The sequence below is a fragment of the Nycticebus coucang genome, chromosome 9 (assembly GCF_027406575.1).
Source record: "Nycticebus coucang isolate mNycCou1 chromosome 9, mNycCou1.pri, whole genome shotgun sequence".
NCBI classification, from domain to species: domain Eukaryota; kingdom Metazoa; phylum Chordata; class Mammalia; order Primates; family Lorisidae; genus Nycticebus; species Nycticebus coucang.
The window spans coordinates 67,372,623-67,390,937 of NC_069788.1; the positions used below are offsets into that span (position 1 = coordinate 67,372,623).

General features: G+C 37.5%; 1 protein-coding gene across 8 annotated transcripts in view; it reads right to left on the bottom strand.

Annotated features, from left to right (window-relative positions):
* HIVEP1 (HIVEP zinc finger 1) overlaps positions 1-18,315 on the bottom strand; it is a 169,915-nt gene that overhangs the window by 67,536 nt on the left and 84,064 nt on the right. For 6 of the 8 annotated variants that reach the window (XM_053602464.1, XM_053602465.1, XM_053602466.1 and 3 more), the window contains one exon: positions 12,103-12,156. In XM_053602464.1, coding sequence (XP_053458439.1) covers positions 12,103-12,156 — 54 coding nt within the window. Of the gene's footprint in view, positions 1-12,102; positions 12,157-16,036; positions 16,093-16,119; positions 16,201-18,315 lie in introns of those variants that run through there. The other 2 variants (XM_053602463.1, XM_053602471.1) reach the window with 2 other exon arrangements.

The following is an 18,315-nucleotide window of genomic DNA, read 5'->3' on the forward strand; positions in this document are numbered from 1 at the left end:
ACCTTTGACAATGGTGACAAAAACATACACTGGGGAGAGGACATCCTTTTCAATAAATGGCGCTGGGAAAACCAATGGTCACAGGCAGAAGAATGAAACTGGATCCCCATCTCTCACCATATACAAAAATCAATTCAAGATGGATTAAAGGCATAAATGTAAGACTTGAAACCATAAAAATTCTAGAACAGTACCTAGGAATAACTCTTCTCAATATTGGTATAGGCAGAGAATTCATGACTAAGACTTCAAAAGCAAATGTAACAAAAATATATAAATGGGACTTAAACTAAAAACAGCCTCTACACAGCAAAAGAAATAATCAAAAGAGCAAACAGACAACCTATAGAATAAGAGAAAGTATCCACAAACTATGCAACTGACAGAGGACCAGTTCCTCCAGAATTTATAAGGAACTTAGAACAATTCAACAACAACAACAAAATAATAATAATGATCCCATTAAAAAGAAAGCAAAGAAAATGAATAGACAGTCTTCAAAAGAACACATACAAATGGCAATAAGCATATAAAAAAATTCAACAGCACTCATCATCAGAAATGTACATTAAAACCACAATGAGAAGATACAGTATACCAGTCAAAATGGCTTAAAATGCCAAAAAATAACTTATGTTGGTGAAAATACAAAGAATAGAGAACATTTATACAATGTTGTTAGGAACGTAAATTACTTCATCTCTTTGAAAAACAGTTTGAAAATTTCTCAGATAACTAAAATAGGACTATCCTTTGATCAAACAATCCCACTACTGTGTATCTACACAAAGGAAAATAAATCAACACATCAAAAATATACCTGCACTTACATATGTTTATTACAGTACTATTTACAATAGCAAAGATATAGAATTGACCTAAGCATCCATCAATGGATGACTTGGATAAAGAAATGTGCTATAAACACAATGGAATTCTACTAAGGCATAAAAAAATGAAGTCATTTCCTTTGCAGAAGCATGGATAGAACTGGAAGCCATTAACAAAGTGCAACGACTCAAAAATAAAAAGTCAAATACTGCATTGTTCCTACTTATATGTGGGAGCTAAATAATGTATACATATGGACATACAGTGTCAGACGATAGACAATGGAGACTCAGAAGGGCGAGAAAATACTAACAGGTACTATGTACATTATTCAAGTGATGGATAGACTAAAAGTCTAGACTTCACCACTGCACAATTTATTTACATAACAAAACTGAACTGGTACCCCTTAAATTTAAACAAGTAAAAGATAAAAAAGAGGGAGAGAAAAAAACCCTAAAACATATAAGACAAGAAGTTGTTACCCACATATATTAAGAAAAAGGTAAAGAACTCACTTTTTACAAAAGGGACAAAAGATTGTAGCAAACATTTCAGTAAGGAGAAATATAAATTAAGACATGTTGGAGTGCTAGCAAGATGGCGTCCGAGTAACAGCTTCCTTGCATCTGGGCACCGTGAGTCTGGGGAGATAGGACTGCAGGCATCTCTGGCTGGTGGGATCTGCCTATCATCACCCATGTGAGGATACAGGAAGTCAGGGAGACACTTCTGGACCCAAGAGGAGGACTAAAACAGTGGAAAACCGGCAAGTGGTGGCGTGTGTTCAATCGGTCTAAACCCGCCCGCAACTGTAAGTTCAGTAGCATCGAGACTACAAACCAGAAAGGCTTACCTGTGAACTGTTTTGGTGTCTCTGGACTTGGAACTCAATTGAACTGCCTTGGGGAGAGCCTGAGTAGGAGTGCGGAGAACTTTGGCAGTTGTCTAGGGCCCCAGTCTGAGCCGCTGAGCCAGATGGAGCTAATAGTGTTTGGCTGTGAACCACAGGGAGCCATTGAGAGTGATCTGCCCCGGCAAGCTCCGGCCTCAGGATCGCAGAGCTAGAATCAGGTGGGAGCAGGTAACCTAGCGACTGAGTAGCTTAAGGGTAGGGTCTGAGGCGTCTTGCAGCCCTAACCCTCAGGGGCAGAGTGAGATTGTTTTTGGCAAACTGGGTAAGCGGATAGCCACTTCAGCAGTGATTCCAGTGAAAAGCACTTTCCTGGGAAAGCTTCCGCTCAGCAAGTTTACAAGTTCAAATTGCCTTTTAAGTGGGCTGAAGAGAGATTAAGGGTGTCCACCTGCTGGGGTTTGAGAAATCAGCAGCCTCCAGTTGTATCAGAACTGTGATTAGCATTTCATACCAAAGAATACATGTTGCCCAGACAATACTCAACAACATATACATACTGCTTTGTTTTTGGTTGTGTTGTTTTTTTTTTTGTTGGTTGTTTATTTTGATGTTGTTGATGTTGTTTTGTTTTTTAATTTCAACCTTTTCCGTACAGATCTTTTTCTTTCTAAATTTTTCTAGTTTAATTATAATTTCCCATGCTGCCTTTTTCAATAACTAGAACATCATTTTTGCTAGTGTTTCTACCACTATTATTTGGTTTTTCACTCAATTTTATCCCGTAAAGTTATCTGTTTGCTTGTTTTGGTTTGATTTATACCATTTTTTGTCTTTCTTCTTTAGCTGGGGAGGTGGGGTACTGTGTCTGATCAGGTTAGCAAGAGCTGCTGACCTCAAGGGAACCACCCAACTGGGCACCCCCAGAAGGTGGGGTTTTTTTAAAGTTGTGTCAAAGTACCCTACTGTACACCTATATTGCTCTGTCACCCGCTTTCTGTGCCTCTCTTCTTTTTGTCAATATTCCTTTTACGTATCCCCTCTCCTTTCTCCATTTTTTTTTTTTTCTTTTCACTCGGTCCTCCTTTCTTTCATCCCTTTCTTGCTCTTCAACCTTCTCACCCTGCTGGTCCTGTACCAGAAGGACTCATCGAACCCTTAGTCCACAGGCACGAGAATTTACAGAGCAAGAGGAAGTGAAAGGAAAATTAGGGAAAGGAAACAGATAAAAGAAATCACCCATGAGGAAGAATCAGCAGAAAACTCCAGGCAACATGAAGAACCAGTTCAGAACAATCCCGCCAAGGGACAATGAGGTAGCTACTGCAGAGGACTCCACCTATAAAGAAATTTTAGGAATGACAGAAAGGGAATTTAGAATACACATGATGAAAACAATGAAAGAAATGATGGAAACAATGAAGGAAACTGCTAATAAAGTGGAAAATAACCAAACGGAAATCAAAAATGGAATCAAATAAGAGATGAACGATATAAAAAATATGAAAGGATATAGCAGAGCTGAAGGAAATGAAACAGTCAATTAGGGAACTTAAAGATGCAAAGGAAAGTATCAGCAACAGGTTAGACCATGCAGAAGAAACAATATCACAGGTAGAAGACAAAGTTCTTGAGATAACTAAGATAGTAAAAGAGGCAGAAAAGAAGAGACAGGAAGCAGAACGTTCACTGTCAGCATATGGGACTTTATGAAGCGTTCCAACATACGAGTTATAGGAATCATAGAAGGGGAAGAAGAATGCCCCAGAGGAATGGAAGCCATATTAGAGAATATCATAAAAGAAAATTTCCCAAATATCACCAAAGATTCTAACACACTGCTTTCAGAGGGATATCGGACCCCAGGTCACCTCGACTCTAACCGAGCTTCTCCAAGACACATTGTGATGAATGTGTCCAAAGTCAAGACAAAAGAAAAGATTCTGCAAGCTGCCAGGAGTAAGCGCCAGTTGACCTACAGGGGCAAATCCATCAGAGTGACCGCAGACTTCTCTAATGAAACTTTCCAAGCAAGAAGACAATGGTCATCTACCTTTAATCTACTTAAACCCAAGCAAGAAGACAATGGTCATCTACCTTTAATCTACTTAAACAGAACAATTTCCAGCCAAGAATTCTGTACCCTGCTAAGCTAAGCTTCAAAATTGATGGAGAAATCAAATCATTTATGGATATACAAACATTGAGGAAATTCGCCACAACGAGACCAGCTCTACAGGAAATACTTCAACCTGTTCTGTACACTGACCACCAAAATGGATCAGGAACAAAGTAAGAACTCAGAAATTAAAGGACAGAACCTCACCTCCACACTGATGCAAAAGATAGAACTAAGCAATGGACACCCACAAAATAAGATGAATAGAATACCACCACACTTATCAATTACCTCAATAAATATAAATGGGTTGAATTCCCCACTGAAGAGACATAGATTGGCTGACTGGATTAAAAAACACAAGCCATCCATTTGCTGTCTGCAAGAAACACACCTGGCTTCACAAGACAAATTAAAGCTCCGAGACAAGGGTTGGAAGACAAATTTTCAGGCAAATGGAATTCGGAAGAAAAGAGGCGTTGCAATCTTATTTTCAGATACATGTGGATTTAAAGCAACTACAGTCAAAAAAGACAAAGATGGTCACTTTATATTGCTCAAGGGAAAAATACAACAAGAAGACGTTTCAATTCCAAATATTTATGGACCCAATTTAAATGCTCCCAGATTCTTGAAACAGACCTTACTCAGTCTGAGCAATATGATATCTGATAATACCATAATAACAGGGGACTTTAACACTACTCTTATCAGAGCTGGACAGATCCTCCAAACAGAAATTAAACAAAGATATAAGAGATTTAAATGAGACCCTAGAACAACTGTGCTTGATAGACGCATATAGAACACTCCACCCCAAACATAAAGAATATACATTCTTCTCATCACCCCACGGAACATTCTCCAAAATTGATCATATCCTGGGACACAAAACAAATATCAACAGAATCAAAAGAATTGAAATTTTACCTTGTATCTTTTCAGACCATAAGGCACTAAAGGTGGAACTCAACTCTAACAAAAACGTTCGACCCCACACAAAGGCATGAAAATTAAACAACCTCCTGTTGAATAACAGATGGGTGCAGGAAGAAATAAAACAGGAAATCATTAACTTCCTTGAGCATAACAACAATGAAGACACAAGCTACCAAAACCTGTGGGATACTGCAAAAGCAGTTTTGAGAGGAAAATTCATCGCTTTAGATGCCTACATTTGAAAAACAGAAAGAGAGCACATCAACAATCTCACAAGAGATCTTATGGAATTGGAAAAAGAAGAACAATCTAAGCCTAAACTCAGTAGAAGAAAAGAAATATCCAAAATCAAATCAGACATCAATGAAATTGAAAACAAAAGAATCATTCAGAAAATGAATGAAACAAGGAGTTGGTTTTTTGAAAAAATAAATAAAATAGATAAACCATTGGCCAGACTAACGAGAAACAGAAAAGTAAAATCTCTAGTAACTTCAATCAGAAATGATAAAGGGGAAATAACAACTGATTCCACAGAGATACAAGAGATCATCTCTGAATACTACCAGAAACTCTATGCCCAGAAATTTGACAATGTGAAAGAAATGGATCAATATTTGGAAGCACACCCTCTCCTTAGACTCAGCCAGAAAGAAATAGAGCTCCTGAACAGACCAATTTCAAGCAGTGAGATCAAAGAAACAATAAAAAAGCTTCCAACCAAAAAATGCCCTGGTCCAGATGGCTTCATACCAGAAAAGGAAGAGCTCATTCCTGTACTGCAGAAATTATTCCAAAAAATTGAGGAGGAAGGAATCTTCCCCAACACATTCTATGAAGCAAACATCACCCTGATACCAAAACCAGGAAAAGACCCAAACAAAAAGGAGAATTTCAGACCAATCTCACTCATGAATATAGATGCAAAATTCTCAACAAAATCCTAGCCAATAGATTACAGCTTATCATCAAAAAAGTCATTCACCATGATCAAGTAGGCTTCATCCCAGGGATGCAAGGCTGGTTTAACATACGCAAGTCCATAAACATTACCCACCACATTAACAGAGGCAAAAATAAAGATCACACGATCCTCTCAACAGATGCAGAAAAAGCATTTGATAAAATCTAGCATCCTTTTCTAATTAGAACACTGAAGAGTATAGGCATAGGTGGCACATTTCTAAAACTGATTGAAGCTATCTATGACAAACCCACAGCCAACATTTTACTGAATGGAGTAAAACTGAAAGTTTTTCCTCTTAGAACTGGAAACAGACAAGGTTGTCCTCTGTCACCTTTACTATTCAACATAGGGCTGGAAGTTCTAGCCAATACAATTAGGCAAGACAATGAAATAAAGGGAATCTAAATGGGAGCAGAGGTGGTCAAGCTCTCCCTGTTTGCTGACGACATGATCTTATACTTAGAGAACCTGAAAGACTCAACCACAAGACTCCTAGAAGTCATCAAAAAATACAGTAATGTTTCAGGATATAAAATCAATGTCCACAAGTTAGTAGCCTTTGTATACACCAATAACAGTCAAGATGAGAAGCTAATTAAGGACACAGCTCCCTTCACCATAGTTTCAAAGAAAATGAAATACCTAGGAATATACCTAATGAAGGAGGTGAAGGACCTCTATAAAGAAAATTATGAAATCCTCAGAAAGGAAATAGCAGAGGATATTAACAAATGGAAGAACATACCATGCTCATGGATGGGAAGAATCAACATTGTTAAAATGTCCCAAAGCAATCTACCTATTCAATGCCATTCCTATCAAAATACTAACATCATACTTTCAAGATTTGGAGAAAATGATTCTGCGTTTTGTATGGAACCGGAAAGAACCCCGTATAGCTAAGGCAGTTCTTAGTAATAAAAATAAAGCTGGGGGCATCAGCATACCAGATTTTAGTCTGTACTACAAAGCCATAGTGGTCAAGACAGCATGGTACTGGCACAAAAACAGAGACATAGACACTTGGAATCAAATTGAAAACCAAGAAATGAAACTAACATCTTACAACCACCTAATCTTCGATAAACCAAACAAGAACATACCTTGGCGGAAAGACTCCCTATTCAATAAATGGTGTTGGGAGAACTGGATGTCCACATGTAAAAAACTGAAACTGGACCCACACCTTTCCCCACTCACAAAAATTGATTCGAGGTGGATAAAGGACCTAAATTTAAGGCATGAAACAATAAAAATCCTCCAAGAAAGCATAGGAAAAACACTGGAAGATATTGGCCTGGGGAAAGACTTCATGAAGAAGACTGCCATGGCTACTGCAACAACAACAAAAATAAACAAATAGGACTTCATTAAACTGAAAAGCTTCTGTACAGCTAAGGAGACAATAACCAAAGCAAAGAGACAACCTACACAATGGGAAAGAATATTTGCATATTTTCAATCAGACAAAAGCTTGATAACTAGGATCTATAGAGAACTCAAATTAATCCACATGAAAAAAGCCAACAATCCCATATATCAATGGGCAAGAGACATGAATAGAACCTTGTCTAACGATGACAGACTAATGGCGAACAAACACATGAAAAAATGTTCTTCATCTCTATATATATTAGAGAAATGCAAATCAAAACAACCCTGAGATATCATCTAACCCCAGTGAGAATGGCCCACATCACAAAATCTCAAAACTGCAGATGCTGGCATGGATGTGGAGAGAAGGGAACACTTTTACACTGCTGGTGGGACTGCAAACTAGTACAACCTTTCTGGAAGAAAGTATGGAGAAACCTCAAAGCACTCAAGCTAGACCTCCCATTTGATCCTGCAATCCCATTACTGGGCATCTACCCAGAAGGAAAAAAATCCTTTTATCATAAGGACACTTGTACCAGACTGTTTATTGCAGCTCAATTTACAATCGCCAAAATGTGGAAACAGCCTAAATGCCCACCAACCCACGAATGGATTAACAAGCTGTGGTATATGTATACCATGGAATACTATTCAGCTATTAAAAAAAATGGAGACTTTACATCCTTCGTATTAACCTGGATGGAAGTGGAAGACATTATTCTTAGTAAAGCATCACAAGAATGGAGAAGCATGAATCCTATGTACTCAATTTTGATATGAGGACAATTAATGACAATTAAGGTTATGGGGGGGGAGGAAAAGCAGAAAGAGGGTCAGAGGGAGGGGGGTGGGGCCTTGGTGTGTGTCACACTTTATGGGGGCAAGACATGATTGCAAGAGGGACTTTACCTAACAATTGCAATCAGTGTAACCTGGCTTATTGTACCCTCAATGAATTCCCAACAATAAAAAAAATAAAAAAAAAAAATTCTGATGAGGTTAAAAATAAATTATACTAAATCACAATTGATCAAAACCCCAAATTAATCTGACATGGATTTCTTTCAGACTTGTTCCTATTTGCTTGTAATGATTACAAAAATTTTTGTGTTCTCTATCATTTCATATTAAAAGTTATTTTCTTTTACAAAAAAAAAAAAAAAGGGGAGGCGCCTGTGGCTCAGTGAGTAGGGTGCTGGCCCCATATGCCAAGGGTGGCGGGTTCAAAACCAGCCCCGACCAAACTGCAACAAAAAAATAGCCGGGCGTTGTGGCGGGCGCCTGTAGTCCCAGTTGCTCGGGAGGTTGAGGCAAGAGAATCGCGTAAGCCCAAGAGTTAGAGGTTGCTGTGAGCCGTGTGACGCCATGGCACTCTACCTGAGGGCGGTACAGTGAGACTCTGTCTCTACAAAAAAAAAAAAAAGACATGTTGACATTGTTAGTGTTAAATTAAGTAGGAGCCCATTAGCCTGAAGATTTCTCCTTACTACCTAACACACTACAATCTACCAAAGTATACTGTATCAGCAATTGAAATCTAACTAGGAGAATATTTTTGGTAACAAATAGCCTGTTTTCAGCCAATCCCAGGCAGCCAACTTGTCACACTATGCCCAAATAAGTTAAATGCCTGATCACAATATGCCCACAAAAGGCAGAGTCTAGCTGCAGCCAATCACGTTTTGCTTCCATACTTGGCTTACAAGTGTGCTGCTCACACTGCTGGGCAGGACTCTCTGAGCCTCTTCTGATTCTGAATGCTGCCTGATTCATGAATCATTCTTTGTTCAAGTAAACCTTTTTTAAACTAATAAATTAATATTTCTTTTAACATTAGTGATCTGGGAAATATAAATCAGGAGCAGAATAAAATGCTATTTATCTTTTACACCCACTCAATCAGAAAAATTTAAAATACTGAAAATACCACATGTTAATAGCTCAAAATGAATTGTTAGACATGGACAGTTGGAATGTAAAAAGTTTCCCCAAAGAAAACCTCTGGAAAACAATTTAGCATCATTTTGTGAAGCTGAACATCCACATTCCCTGTATACACTCTAGAAAAATCACACATGGGCACCAGGATTTGAAAATATTCGTAGTTGCATTGTTTGTGATAGTAAAAAAAGTAGAAATAACTCAACTCCATCAATAGAAGATGATTTGGGTGAATAAATCATTTCATACAATAAAATATTATTAGAGCAATGAAACCAAATAGTTACAGGCAACAACAAGGATGCATCCTGGGAACAATGTTGAGCAAAAAAAGCCATGGAAGACTATGTACTACATAACATCATTTCACTTTTAAACCTCAAATATAGGGAAAACTAAAAAATAGACTGTTAGGGGATACATGCTTATATGACAAAATTATTTTTAAAAGCACTGAAATTATAAACACAAAACTGAGGACAATAAATACCTGTATGGAGGAGATAATGGGAAGAAATGTGGGTCAGCATGTGAGTGGAAAGAACAGCACTGGCAATGTTCCCATTCTTAAACTGGGTGTTGAAATCAACAATTACCATGTTATTTTTATTCTTTATGATTTAATATGTTACATATGTTAATTTTTATATGTCAAACATTTAATGGTCAAAATTTAAAACAAAATATTAAAATTAAAGCTTATCCATGAGACAGCACATAAAAGCTCACCTAATTGATATATTTATTTCTTCCCAGTTAATTTTACTCATATTCCATTACTGCATCTGTGACAGTCACTATTTAACTTACATTACACTCAATAATTTTAAAAATAGCGTCAAGCGTAATGCAGTTAAGAATAAGTATAGCACTGTAAAAAACATGATGTTATGAAGAACTGTGTGAATGCTGCATGCTTTTATCTATAATCAAAGTGATTAAAATCAAAATAAATCCAATTAAAGTCATCTGATTTTCATTAATAAGCAGAAAAATATAATAAAAAGTAACATTAACATAATGTAGCACACTTCTTTTTTTTTTTTTTTAATGTAGCACACTTCTTTATTCTACCGGTATATGATGGGCAAAGTCTTTTTCCATGCTACCACGTTACACTAAACTGATTTATACTGCCCTAAAATGTTAAAGTACAGGGGAAAAAAGTTTTTTTAAAAATCTATTAATGAGCAGGCTTTCTTTTAAGAGCCCATCTACCCCTATGCTACATGCTTCCCAAAACAGATTAGTTACATGTCCTAATAATTACAAAAAAGGAGAAAGGGGGAAAAAGAACTTCAAATAAGTTACAAATCACAGAATCTTCAACAAAGACAAAGCCTTAGAATTACTGGCAGTGCTTTTGTTTAAAGCCAGATTTAGTCAATCTTATAGGATGAGAATAAAAACAAAAATCAACAACAGCATGCCAGAAAAATATTGAAAAAATGATGCACCACAGGTGACTCATCAGAATCTAAAAACAAATGACTCTCTATTTTTAAAGTATATTCTTTGACAAAAGAAAGAAATTTCCTTTAAAAAAAAGTACCTGAGCAAGAAAAGATTTGTGAAATCTCAACACTTCTACTATTCAAAGACTTTTTTCTCCTATTGTTAAAGGCAAATTGATATTATTCCTTAGTTATATTTGGAAGGAAATTTAGTCTATTTTTAATTTGCCCAGAATTTCTGAGTAAAAGTGAAAGCCAAGTAGTAATTCTATGCAGTGAGGCACACAGAACAACGCTCACTTGGTATTCATCCTGGGTCTTAAGTAAGTACAGCCTGCCAACGGTAGCCCACTCAATTATTCTGAACCTCATTATCCAATTTCTTTTTCTAGAACCTTTGTTCTATTTCCTCCTTTCTACCAGGCATTTAGTTCACTGTTCTGAAAAGTCTTTGGAATAAGAAGGGAAAAGGAAGACAAGCTCACATTTCTTTTGCTACCTGAAGCAGCTTTAAACCATGACTAGAAGTAAAAGAGGCCATGATAAAGGAAGTTTAAAAAGCAAGGCCTCTTACAACAGGAGTGTCTTCAATGCCTTACGCCTACAGCAGTGTGAGGACAGGATCTTCAGCCAAACTTGTAAAGGGGCAGCATGGCTATGGAGACATCTCTACTTGTTCTAGCCTTGCTTTCCTATAAGAATGCCATTGGAGGATCAAATCTGATATGGCCCTTCCGCAGCTCCCATGGAAGAAGGGGGTGGGATGAGGACGCTTAAAGACACCACACAGCACTGCAGAAATATTAAGACCAACCTAGGCGGCTTCACAGGCTGGGCGAAGGGACGGAGAACTGGGACAAGAAATTATTTCACCAAGGATACCTGTCAGCAATCTAACTGGATTAAAAGATTTTTTTTTTGAAAGCTTTCAACTTCTAATCTTATTTAGATAAATTACTCTGTCAAATATTCCACTGTAATTAGAATATGGAACAAGGAAAATTTATTTATTTATTTTTTTGAGACAGAGCCTCAAGCTGTTGCCCTGGGTACAGTGTACCCATTATATTGCTGCTTTTCCTAAAGTCTCACAACCAAGACTTTTAAAAGAGCTGCAACAGCCAGCCATGGTGGTTCATACCTGTAATCCTAGAAATTTCAAAGGTAGAGACAGGGTTGTTTGAGCCCTGGTGTTTGATACTAGTCTAGGCAATAGTGAGATCTCAACTCTACAAAAAATTGAAAACTTAGCTGGATGTGATGGTGCATGACTATAGTCCCAAGAAGATGGGAAGTTTGAGGTTGCAGTGACCTAGAATGACTTCACTGCAGCCCTGTGACCGAACAAGACCCTATCTTAAAAAAAAAAGTGCCACTACAATCTTTCAGTCACACTCCCATCTGTAATACATTAATACATGCAAAACCATTATAGAATGTGCTATGTAACTAAAATAGTTCATAAAGCAAAGTCCATAAAATTTAAGTAACAACAAGTTTAAACTGATTTCTACTTTTATGATATGTTCACATGGACTGATTTAGTAAGGTTGCAATATAAGGTATATGGATAGGTATCTCTGCAAGAATGAAGTCTATATTCAAGCTGACTTTAACATACCTTTCTTTGAAACTTCTGCCCCATTAAGTTCTTTTTGTGCTTCTTCAATTTTGTCTAAAAAACAAAAAAACTTGATAAATCAATTCATCATAGACAAGAATATAGTAAACAAATGACATTTAAATAGTATCAGATAACAGTAATAAGTATTTATTGAATACATTTAAATTTATAATTTTTATCATTTCTTAGTTATAAGAACTATTGCTAATTGTTTCCATAATGCAAATAACTAGCATACTTTTATTATTATTATTCTTTTTTTTTTTTGAGACAGAGTCTCACTATGTCACCTTTAGTACAGTGCCATGGCATCACAGTTCACAGTGACCTCAAACTCTTGGGCTTAAGCAATTCTCTTGGCTCAGCCTCCCGAGTAGCTGGGACTACAGGTTCCCGCCTCAACACCCTGCTATTTTTTTTGGTTGCAGTTGTCATTGTTGTTTAGCTGGCCTGGTCAAGGCTTGAACTCGCCAGCCTCGAACCCTTGGTGTATGTGGCCAGTGCCCTAATCACTGAGCTATGGGCGCCAAGGTGAAATAACTAGTATACTTTAAATCAGGGGGTCCTCAAACTCCCGCGGGCCACATGAGGCGGTATGATTGTATTTGTTCCCGTTTTGTTTTTTTACTTCAAAATAAGATATGTGCAGTGTGCACAGGAATCTGTTCATAGTTTTGTTTTGTTTTTTAAACTATAGTCCAGCCCTCCAACGGTCTAAGGGAGAGTGAATTGGCCCCGTTTAAAAAGTTTGAGGACGCCTGCTTTAAATACTGAAATATAGCTTAAGAAGTTTAGTTACCTAATAAGGGTATCTAAAAATAACTTTCTTTACCCAAAAGAAATTTGATTAGAGATGTAACAAATGCTTCCTAGCGTAGAAACAAGACTAAGCCAAGTTCATAGACAGTCTAAGACAAACAGAAGAAAGAATAGGAGGGAAAAAGAAAGGAAAGGATGAGCTGAAGGGAAGACAGCAGTAACTGCCTATCCCATCTATCCCTGTATGAGGGCTTAGAGCAGTGGTTCTCAACCTGTGGGTTGCGACCCCCAGGAACTGTATTAAAGGGCCACGGCATTAGGAAGGTTGCGAACCACTGGCTTAGAGTATCTATGAAGTGTGAAGGCAGAATACTGCATTCAAAAGATACTCCATAAAACCGACTAGAGAACTGCTGTATAGGCTCACAGTTTTGCGGGACAAGTGTAACTTAGAATCAACAGCTAACAGAATTGAGAGCACTGCCTCAGCCTCACTGTTCTTTGATCTGAGGCTCTGGGCAGAATTGGATTTTGTAAATGTGTGTATGCTCTACTTTGATAACAATTACCTGAAACTGTATAAGGATACACACAGTTGATGACTGTGGCGGTAATCAATTCCAAATTTAATACACTGGGCTAGGCACTTATAAATGATAAAAGGGACAAAATTCTCAGGGTACTATTTTGTACTAAATATAATATCAATCATGATTATTTTTATTATTATTAATTTTTGAAAGACAGGGTCTTGCTCTGTTACCCAGGTTGAAATGCAAGGAAATGATGACAGCTCACTGCAATCTCAATCCTAGGGTCAAATGATTCACCTGCCTTAGCCTAGTACTGATGATTATATAGCATTGTAGATATCCCAGATAATGAAAACGCAGTTTAGGCTGGGTGCCTGTAGCTCAAGGCTCCAGCCACATACACCAGAGCTGGAGGGTTCGAACCCGGCCCAGGCCTGCCAAACAACAATGACATCTACAACCCCAAAATAGCCAGGTGTTGTGGCAGGATCCTGTCCTCCCAGCTACTTGGGAGGCTGAAACAAGAGAATCACTTAAGCCCAAACAGTTTGAGGTTGTTGTGAGCTGTGACGCCACGGCACTCTACCGAGGGCGACAAAGAAACTGTCTCTAAAAACAAAACAAAACAAAACAAAACAAATACAGTTTAGATAAATGCTTTCAAAATATTGCTGCTTCAGCCATGTAGATTATTATCCTCTGCCTTCTGATATACACCACCAGACCCAGAAATTACCTCCAAAGCTAAGCCTCTCTGGGCCTTTCAAACTCTGGTCTACCTGCCTCCTTCCCCATCTTGCCAGAAAAGCCAGAAATTCAAGAGAACCTTGATTTACTGTTCAAACATTCTTCAACCTCATATTGATCCAACCAGTCTGTCAAGGCAGAGTGGGAGCCACAGAACAAAGGAAGCAAGTGAGTTTGAAATATGAGATATTTTATCTCAGCAATGGTCAAAACCAACAATTGTAATCATGACATATACATCCCCCACAGCTATGTCTTAGTGGCTTCCTGCTAATTATCAGGTGCAAAACACAATTTGAGAGGAATACAGGCAATCGTTGGAAATTAAGACAATTATTCTGATTCATAAATTTTAGCTATTTCTCATTAACTATTGAGTGAAATTCAAAATAGTCCTGGGGAAAAACACACACACATTAAATGCAGAAACTGGATCCTGCATTCAATAGTCATTTTACTTCAAGGAGAGAAGTGCCATGTGCCTGGATGAAATCTGTATTAGTGCAATGTAAGTAAAAAAAGGCTAAAGCCCGTTTTTTAAAAATCAAATACACGAAGTACACTGTAGGTATTCAACCTATAAACAAATCACATAATTTAAACATGTAGTCCTTGAGAAATACATAAAAGTAGTTGTACTATGAAAGCACTATTATTTGTATGTCAGCAATTCACCCAAACTTAAGAATCATTAAATATATAATAAGATACACGTATATGTATGTATTATACATATTCACAGTGATAAAGGCTGTGCTTAATAGTTTATGCACACATTATTTGGTATTATATAACACAAACAACTTTTTATTAATAGAATCAATTATGGCTCAAAGCAACAGAAACGCATAAGAAATACTTACAGAATGGCTGCCATTTGGTACGCTGAGGTTTTGCCACTTACTGTTTGCACTTCAACATAACAAACTCTCACAAAAATGAACTGCTTACATTTGCTCACAAAATGCTACCCTGTTTCTAAAATTTTAAATTAAGCTATATTTTTGGCTTGATAATAAGAGTACATAAACTTGGACTACTGATTTAGGACATCTCCCACATTAGACATAATAAGCTCCTACTCAAATGCTTTTGCCTACATAGCTCCAGTTCAATAGGTAAATACAATCTTTAATTTGAGAGCTTATAACAGCCATTATAAAAGCTTTTGCTTCAATTTTTATAAAAAGTCTTATTTATAATTAACCTGTGTTTTATGATTCTCCTGGCAAATACGATGTGTTTTAAAGATATTCTCCAAAATTACAGAGAATGTAGTCATTTATTATATGCTTTTAATTGGTTGACACAAGACAATTTATTGATATTTAAAGCAATATTTATCCTTTCTCTCACTGCGGCCTACAGCAAAAAATAGATTTTTACATTCTAACACATATCATATGTACAGGCATAATATTCATACTATCCCTACATGTAACTCAGAAACAAACTTACCTAAGCTCTAATTTTTACCCTTTCCTATTAAAAATGAAAAATGTTGCCCCTCCTCCAACCACATTAATTTTAGACTCACTGCTAAATTATAAACCTGTAGCTTGGAGCTCACCCATACAAAGAGCAGTGCTCAACACATCCTTCTTACCACCCTTTTACCCAGGATGACACTTCCCAGCAAGCAGAGCTCTCACTGTTAAGTCTCGCCTAGAGGTAGGAGGAAGGGTGGGGTCTTAGATTTTGAGACCTCCTCCAACACCCACACACACACACCTCGTCACTGGCATCTGGGTTAACAAATTCACAAAGAACTACACATTCAGAAATACATGATAGTTTCTTTGCTGCTGTTACCTAAAAATAAAAATAGATATACAATCATAATGAGCCTGCATGCCATATCAGCAAATCTAAAGTTAGTAATGTATTCTTACTATAATGATGTCTTGCTGTATTTAAATGAAGATGTACTCCAAATTTATGTAATTTTTACTCAATATACCAGAGGAGCTGTCACCTGGAACAGATGCCAGCAACGCATGAGTGGATCCATAACTGTCCCGAGATCCCGAGGGGCCAGTGGTAAAGGAGAAATACGCTAGGTAGAAGGAGTAATAGTATAGGTTATATATATTTTTGCAGCTACTAAAAATGTATTTTTAGTTTTCTTTCTGTTTTAAAACAAAAAATATTAATGATAAAGGCTAAAAGTGATCTTGGATAATCCTTTACATGATTTATTTTGTTTGTACAAGAAAACAATCCAAAATCTCACTTTCGACGATCACAAATAATTATTTTTAAAGTCTCTTTAAGCCTAAAGTAGACCCTCAATTTCATTCCACAATCCCACTACTAGGTATCTACCCAGAAGAAAAAAAAAAATCACTTTACCATAATGACATTTGCACTGGAATATTTCAGCTCAATTCATAATTGCTAAGATGTGGAAGCAACACAGGTGCCCATCAACCCATGAATGGATTAATAAACTATGGTATATGTATACACGGAATTCTATTCGGCTATAAAAAAAGATGGAGCCGTTACAACTTTCATACTTACCTGGGTGGAGCTGACGTACATTCTTCTTAGTAATGAAAGTATCACAAGAATGGAAAATCAAGTTCCAATGTACTCAGTACTAATATGAAACTAACAGAAAAACAATGACATGCCTACATGAGAGAAAAACACAAGGGGTTGGGAGGAGGGAAGCGGGAAAGGGCAGGAAGTGGGGGGACTTGGTAAACTCTCACCTAAGGGGCACAACGTAAGGATATAAGACACACCCCCTGGATGAAGGGCTCAACTACATCTTGAACTTTACTTTAGAAATGCAAACAATGTAACCTCATAATAATCTGAATTCTTTTTTAAAAAAAGTGTCTATACTTGTGTAATATAATCTGAAACTACTGAGAAAAAAGTCTTAGGGTTTTTGTAAGAAGACTGAATAATTAAAAACAAAATAATTTATAAAAATTAAACAAACTTGAAAAAAGGATTCTCAGTAAGTCCTTGCTCTCTAACCATTTTTCACCCTATGCTAAAGTACCCTGGCCCTCTCAGAGGCCTCAGTACCAACCCTCAAGAGCCGTGGGTTCTAGCACAGCCCAGGTTTGGGGACCAGCCCACTACACTGTTAGGATTTGGTTCACCAAATGCTGTGTACTTCTGCCGTACTGAATGCCTGCCCTGTGTCAGGAGCAACTGGAAGAGCTACAGAGACAAAGGAAACAAAATGTTTCTCTCAGAGGGGTTCCCCAGTTTATCATCTTTAAACAATCATTTTAATATCAATGTAATGGTGAATAAGGCCCAGACTCCCCTGCCTGGTTAACAAGGCTCTCTGTGATGCCTTCCCAGAGGCCCCTGCCAAACCATCTCTTCTCTGTGTGGCATCCTTTCAAGATGTGGCTTTCTGGGGAAACCTTCTCCACCACCCTCGGCAGAGCCGTCACTCTCTTCTCTCTATCACCAATAAACCTCTTGTGCACACCCTGTTTCTCTATAGCTGTGTTTCTCGTGATTGTTAACAATATAGCAATGGGATGGAGCTGCCTGGCTTACTGATCGTATAAACGCTGAGGGTGATCAGCCAAGTGAGACAGAAAAGCATGGATGCACTCTGTGAAAGAGAAAACAGCACAAACTGAAAACTGGACTGGAGGCTTCACTTCAGAACCTGCCATTTTAACATCTTTAATATTATAAATTATTTCGATTTGGGAAATCACAGCAGTGCACTGAAAGCACTCCAGTTTAGTGGCCATGATCCCATTCAGTCTGTGGAAGATTTAAAGCACTTCTCTTTTTATTCTGTCAGCTCATCCTCCCTCACGCTGTTCTGCCAGGCACCATACAGCCTCTGCTCTCACGCCCGTAGATTCTTCCTCTTCATTTAGCCTCGAAAATACAAACTGGTAAAATCTGATGAAGTAGATAGATCCTAATGAACTGTAAAAGGCACCTCTGTTTACTGAAAGAGATACCATCTGATTGAATAAAAGATCACCATATGCGACTGTACTATTTTTACTACTGAATAAAGCATAATTCCTACTTCCTCTCATCATACGTCAGCACAGGCTCTTTACTCTTACTGTGAACTGCTAGAGCTATTTCAATACCACTAAATATATGACAGTGGCACAGTGTTAAAACTGTACCCAGTACACATAACCATGTACGCATGCTTTTCTAAATGAAG